This window comes from Anopheles aquasalis, chromosome 2, assembly GCF_943734665.1.
Source record: "Anopheles aquasalis chromosome 2, idAnoAquaMG_Q_19, whole genome shotgun sequence".
NCBI classification, from domain to species: Eukaryota; Metazoa; Arthropoda; class Insecta; order Diptera; family Culicidae; genus Anopheles; species Anopheles aquasalis.
In genome coordinates, this window is record NC_064877.1 from 74,233,147 (window position 1) to 74,240,646 (window position 7,500).

Here is a 7,500-nt window from a genome sequence, read left to right on the forward strand (position 1 = left end):
AATTTAGCTCGCAGCACCCCCTTTGCAAGCACCCCCCCTCTTTGAGGGGTGTAGGGCAAGCACTTTCAACTTAAAGACCCGCAGGATGGATGGATGGATGGATGGATGGACAGCTGAATGGATGGGATGAAGTAAATCATCTAAGCGAAAGGAAGAAAAAAAAAACGGAAATCGGAACGGAAAAGTGCGGTAAAGGGCGAGGGGTGCCAGGCGAGTAGGCTGGTCGTCGGTGGCCGGAGCATAAGCTAAATAAAAAGCGCAGGGAAAGATGAATTAAAAATATCGACTCATTAATTAAACGCAAGCACCGCACCGCACCGTACCGCGCACCGCGAATGGCGCAGGAACCGGGCGGCATTCCGGGGCTGCGATACTTTTGAAGTGAATTATGAGTACTCTCCGGAGGGTTTGCTGGCGAGGTGCACAAGTAAATCACGCAATACAGCCGCTGCATGGAAGCTTTGGGGAAGTTGCGTGTGGGGAGAGTGGACACGCTCAAGGGGGTTTATGTTTTCGGATTCTAGATTCCCCCCTTTTACATGATGCCGATACGATTGCGTTTCGTTAATCACCGGCTGGCATGTGACTAGCAAGGAGGTGCTGCATAATCGTATCAGAAGTGGAAATCACAAGGACGTTCGTGTTCCCCTTTATAAAAAAACAAAAACACAACTTAAAATCAATTGTCACAGTAGCCAGATTTCATGTTAGAATCGCTTGGAAGCATGTTAGCAATGACTGCGCAGTGTCGTGACGATCAAAAGATTACTTGGATGGATTTGAATAACATATTCAATTGCAACACTTTATTTTCGAGGAGCAAACAGTGCTACAAATTGGCTGTTCCTTAAAATATCTTGCTATCTGTTATTGGAGCTTAGTTTGAGCCAATTCTAAGGCATTAGTGAAAGAAAATTAGGTAAAATTAAACTGGAGTAATGATTTGGGGCAAGCAGCTGAAGAGCTCACTTTTCAGAGACAAGAACCTGTCGGATTTTTAACAATATTCCGTCAATCGTGACACATTTTTAATGCTTCATATGAGTTCTTTTTAAATTGTTCACCGCAAAATGAAAAATTGTACGTAATCTTCATCAGAATAAGTTTCATGGGATGGTTCACTGTTGTAATAAATTGAAATCATTTCATAGAATACATTGAAATGGTTGTAAAGTGGTGTGCAAGAGCTGTGATTTAAGTTGAATCACATCTTTTTCAAAATGCTTGGTGCTTTCGAGAATGAGAGTTAGATAATCTCGTTTTGGCCTAATGAGATTCGACGATTTAATTCGAAACAACAGTTTCTATATGAAAACTTTCAAGGGACAGCTTTGTTTAATTTTCCCAAACCATTCCTAGCTGCACTCTAACTTCAGACCGTTTGAAATACGAAACCAGCGATAAGATACATCCCTCTGTCCCATTCCTATCCGGTATCGGATCTACTGTTTCCTTTGGACAAGAATTTCAAAACATTGACTAACATCACGTCAAAAAATGGTAAACGAGATTGGTGAGTTACAACTGACCATCGGCACGTACTGGCCGCTCGGAAAGAAAATACACACCCACAAAAGGGAGGAAGGAGTATAGAGCTCCGTCAAACGATTAACGACTCGAGCCGCCGGATTAATTGGCTGTTGATTTTATGAGCAGAGCAGTCTCAATCCACTGAAGCACTCCAAGCGCTCTACGCCCGCTCGAATAACTTCCTCATCTTATTCAGTATCCGGTGTTGCGTTGGAGTGGCCTTTTACACTCCCCCATAGGAAAAAAACGCAATTAATAATTGTTTATTCGTTCACCTCATCGCACCATTTTCCATGGTTCGATAGATGGAGCATTAAGTGAACTTCTCGGACTCCCCGCGGATGGTCGACAAATAATCACTCGCGAGAGAGATTGCTGCAGTTCCGTGGACCGTGGACCAGATCAGCAATCTGGTATTGCATCCGGTGACGCTGGGGAAAGACACATTCTCTCCCCCGGGCTTGCTGTGTGGCATTCCTCGCCAATCCGCTAATGAGTCATTTTGTGCGCAAAGCCCATCACTCACTCACTCACTCACTGGCTTCTCTTCCTTCTGCCCTCACGCTGGGATGGATAGCCGCGTAACCGATGATTAATAACCGTGGTATGAGTTTCGGGAGTTATTAATAAAAATCCCCAACCAACGGGACCGAGCCAACCCGCGTGGTGTGGGCACAATTTCATGCACTTTTCATAGTTCAACGACGTGCAAACCGTGTGCAGAAAAAATGCATTAAAAAAAAGGAAGGCATTTTGCCCTTTTTCCTGGTGCGATCCCTTCTCGTGATTGATTCGTCGTTTCGCTAATTAATATGTACAAGTCCGGGGCCGTTGGCCACCGGACCGGACCAAGATCACACCAGCCGCCACCACCACCACCACCGCTTTTTTTCTTTTCTTCCGAACCGCAACACCGGCTGCGAACATCCTTGACGAAAAAATGGGAGCCGCCATCCGCCATCAGGCCATCACGGAATGTTAATTCGCAATCATCATTCTTTCCCTCGCATCACACGTGATCACTGAGCTCCCAACAAGAGGGGTTTTCGGGGTGTCGGTCGGTCGGTCGGTCTGATTGACTGCACTTCTAACAGCTCATAACGAGTACCCGGCCTTGCCGGCCTTGCCGGGCTTGCCGGCCAGTGGCCAGGTGTCCCACTCAAATATAAAACGCCCACTGTAACTGAAAACGTTGCCAATCAACGTTATGACTGCTCCCAGGTGACTCTGATCGTGATCCGTGTCCCGTCAATGATTACCATTTTGCTGGCTGGCTGGCTGTGGACTTTAACTCGAAACCGTCACGAAACTGCTCCTGGAACTGGAACCTCGAAGAGAACTCGCTGGTCACTGGCGCAACGACTGGTCGGGCAACACACGCAACAACACTCTGCGTTCGCGACGACGTTCCACGCTGCACTACCAAGGAGCAGCAGCAGCAGTTAATTAACCCGAAGGCGGTTCAATAGGCAACTGAAAGGCGAAAAATATCATTCAACATCATTTATATTTAAAAACTCCTCCACACAATATTCTCCACCCACCCAAAGGGAGGAGAGGAGACGCATGGTGCTTCACTCCACCATCCCCATGCCCTATGCGTGAGAAGCAGCTAAGCTAACCTTCCAATTTTCCATTTCCATTTTCCAACCACCACCAAGCGACCGATCAGTCTTCTTTCTCTTTCTATTTCTCTCTCTCTGCCTCTCTCTCTCACTCGTTCTTTCTCTCTCTCTCTCTCTTTCCGTCTCTAGAGAGCTCTGCAAGCAGCTATCGAGGTGCGCCGGTACGTCCAGCCGGTCAGGAAAGGACGGTCTGCGGTTTGGTCTGCGCCGATTGGACTCGACACCTTAGGCCACTCCAACTAAGCAAACGCGAGCGGCCGCTCCCCGATGCTCGATGCTCGCTGCTGATGACGCCTTCGACCGGACCCGGAGTAGCGCCAGTCTGGCCGCGAGTCGCAATGGGCAGCAAAATCGCTATAAGTAGCTCTAGCAAACGTGTATATTTTCCATCCATCCATCCATCCATCTATCCGTCCATCCCTGTGTGCCAGTGGCGTAGTGGCCGTGGGGTTGGGGGGGAGGACCAGCCACTCCGAGTGCGCCGCCGAACGAATGGCGCGGTTTTGCACGCTCGTGATGAGGCGAGTGAGGCAAGCGTGGTGCTGCTGCTGGCACCTTCACCGAAGAGGGAGATCCATTTGAAAGATTCAGATACAAAACGAGTCACACTTGCACGCACGCATACGCATAGCGACGGTGGTTATCCGTGTGGTTATGCTGTGGCAGAGGTTTTTGGCAGCGAAACAGAGCGAGAACCAGGTGCTCTCGCGGTAGCCGCCGCGTCTCTTTGGTGCGATCGCGTACGGACATACACAGATAGACGGACATTCATTCTGAGTGTTAGAGATAGCGGGTGAGTGAGGTTAAGAGGTTAAGAGCACGCAACAACAACAACAGCAACAACACTGCGATGGTACATTAGGATGGAATTCCTTTGGGCACGCAAAGGAAAGAAAAAACGATGGCAGCATAAGAAAATCTGCTTTTTCTGTCTGTCTTGGTGGACGTTGAGTGGACGGAATGGAAGCTGGGGATGTGATAATCTACTATAAATACCCCTTTCCCTTTCAAAACACTGCTCCTCTTGAGACCAGTTCGGCCTTGTGGAAGCGCCTCAGCGCGCCTGACGGAGGCTCACTCCGACCGGGACAGGCCTGGTTGAACCAGGTGTTTGGCATCAAACCGCCGGAATGGGGGAGGGGGGGGATTCCGCCACAGCGAGATGAATGAATCTGGGCTAATTTATTGTTGCCGCCACCACTTGCTCGCTCGCTCGCTCGCGATGCGTGATGAGCGGCATTCCTGGTGTGATGGACCTCGTTGGTCCCGGTCACCCGCTTCTCACATTCCACGACCGTGTACCTCGTTTGCTGCAACTATGTGTCTGTTCCGGATTGCGGGCCACTGTGGCACAAGATTTGATTGATGAACTGAACTGAGTAAGCGCAGCGAGCATAGTAGCATCGTGTAGGAGGGGGGGGGGGGGGGGGGGGGCGCATGGGCCGATCCGTTACCGATAGTTTCGCCGCAGGAGAGAAGGTGGAGAGGAGGCCGGTAATGGGGGATCGGTTAGTTCCAACAGTGTGAACGCCATCATAAACGTCACGGAACGGGAAGCGGAAGGTAAGAAGGTGTTTTACAGCCGCCACACCAACGACTGCAACGATCCATCATTATCGCGGATAGTGGGAGCGGATCGAGTCCGGACTCGTTAACGGGGTGCTAACGGGATGGTACTGGTGTGTCCGACACTCTCCCCCCCCTCCCAAAAGGCTGCACCAGACACAGTGTGTGCAATGGAGGGCCGTTTTGTGCTAAAAACAGAGACGAGAGACTTTGGTTGTAATTGATTGTTGGCCGGACAGACACCATTTTCCGGACGAGTTTATTTGGCACTTCAATCTTTGTGTTTATGGTTAGGTGGTGTTTTGGGAGCTTATTGAATGTTATTGACAGCGAGAGAGAGAGATGGTTATTGTTGAAGCCTTGTCTGTGACTCAATTTTGATCCCATTCGAAGAAGATGAAGTCCTTTTCATCGATTGCAGCTCATTTTGCAATATCTTACCAGGTGTATGCATATGAAACCGACCATTTTTGATTTGCGTAAAAATGCTTTTACTTGGAAAATGGAGAAAAAAATTATTCTCCAAAGTTATGGCAATCGTTAGCTACACATTTCAACTATATCTTAGGCAATTTTTGGATGCCTAACAAAAGAAAGCACTGCTCGGCCATTACCTGTCCCAGCGATGCAAATGAATCTTCATTTAATAGAGTCAGTTCTGGTGGGTTAGCCGCAAGTGGTAATTGTTACCAATTGTGGCTTTTACCGTGTTTTTGGCCGATATTCCGCGCGGTGGCGGTGCATTTTAATGGAGAAAAATAGGTAAATTTTGACGTTTTTGATATTTTGGTTGATTTTTTCATCAGTCTCGATCGAAATTGATTAATTGTTGCTTTTAATGATCATTAATAACCGTTTTGGCCAGTAAGGCATGCAATTTGATGACTTGTAACATTTTCGTTCGGTTGGTGGTTCACTCATTTTTATCACTACTTTAATTTTTTTTAACCGCACTTTGCACTGTGTTTCAGTAAGAGCATACCCACCGTAACCTTCAGTAAAAAATTGATGCGATTCGGCCGCCGATTTTTTGAGATGGAGGCAAAAAACGAACGATGTCGACGAATAGCAGTTTGAGCAAGCACGAATAGCAATGAGAACGGAACTTGGCATTTTAATCGTAATGAAAATATTTGCTACAGTGTCAAATTAGAAAAACTGCATACCGATTATGTTTAACGGATGCCTAATGAACAAAATAAAACACTTAGACTGACTTTACAGCTCCATTTGGCTTAGATATAGCTTTACAACGAAAAAGTCGTTTTCATATGCATACACCTGGTAAGTGGTAAAACATCACAAACTGCTCTCTGCTGGTAACACAATACCAGCTACGTTGAAAACAGCTACGATGAAGTGTCGCAATTAGTGGCTTCTACCGCTACTAGATCGTTCCCAGGGCCGGTGGAAATTTGACAATAATCGCTTCCACTCAGCAGCATGCTATGCTGATGGAGGCGCCATGAAAAAAAAACCTGAACCCCGTCTGGGCAACCGTGTCTCGGAACACCGTTGCGAGTCGGTCGCGAAACGAAACTGTCAATTTGGAAATCTCCCTTTCTGGTAGCTGCGACCGTGCCGCAAGACCAAACGCGCAAACGATGGATTGATTGACAGGTTTTGGCGTTACAAAAATTCGTGTCAACGAGGGTTTATTCCGGGGCTTTTCTCGGAGTTTCCACGCGCTCTATTTTAAAGAGAGAACCTTGCCATTCTCGTCACTTTCATTGTGATATTGTGCCGTGCCGTGGCGTCACATTTGGTGTAGCTCGTTGTGGTTCACAACCTACTACCTCTGTTCGGAACTGACAGTAAACGCAGTGTAGGTTAGGTCAACGAGCATCCTGCCAGCCATGATAGTAGGCGCCTGCGTTCGACTGTGGAGCAATTACAGTTGGTTGTTGGGCTGGGATGGAGCATCTAGTAGACCGTGGTGGTCCCCCAGACAACACAATAATGGTGTCCATGTCGATGACCAAAAGCAGGTCAAGCAACTAATAACACACCTTCGGAGGGATCTCTCTCTCTCTCTCTCTCTCTCTCGGACGCTGTGTGACCCCTTCCTGAATGCCACCCACGTGTGTTGGAAGTAATTAAAATTCTCTGGAAGTCATTTATAGCACACCCACATACCAAGAAAGTAATCCAATCGAGTTGATCGACCAACGACGACGACGCCGAGACGACATCCGGTTCGGTAATAAAATGACAAAGTATGATCCCCGTACGATAGTGCGATTGTTGTGGCATCGAATCTACTCCTTCCCGTGTTTCCTGGTGCTCCGCGCGGTTTGGCGTCAACGGTGGGTCAATCAACGTTTTCCATTTTCATCTCACCCCCGCACCCCCCCCCCCCCCCCCCCCCCACCACCATAAGAAGACCGTATATCACGGGGAAAGCACCCAAATGGCTGCTTTTGGTGCGTCATCGTACTTTCGCAGGAATGTGGCCAGCAGACATTTGGAATGCGTTGAAAAGGCTCATCTCCTTTATGGCGTCATGGCTGTAGTGGGTGGGGGTGCGAGAAGAAGTGCGTGCGGGGTGCTGTTCGTCTCATAAATCGGTGGAATCGTAGATCGCGACGAAAAACGCGGAAATTCCAATCTACCCCGGTCCCGCGGCCAGACCAGTGGCAGCACCTGTTCCCGCGACGCGACGTGCGATCCAGCTCCGGCGACGGGTGCCGGAAGGAAGGAAGGAAGGAAGGAAGGATGAACGAGAGGCCGGCGGGAAGCGTCGGGTGGTGCGAATGCTCGATGCGAATTCCATTCGACC

General features: G+C 48.5%; 1 protein-coding gene across 1 annotated transcript in view; it reads right to left on the reverse strand.

The window, feature by feature from the left end:
• The window catches only part of LOC126569169 (troponin C), a 9,772-nt gene extending 6,769 nt beyond the window's left edge, over positions 1–3,003 (reverse strand). The window contains exon 1 of the mRNA XM_050226094.1: positions 2,790–3,003. Coding sequence (XP_050082051.1) covers positions 2,790–2,792 — 3 coding nt within the window. The 5' untranslated portion in view covers positions 2,793–3,003. The remainder of the gene's footprint in view (positions 1–2,789) is intronic.
• Between the last annotated feature and the right edge of the window lie 4,497 nt (positions 3,004–7,500).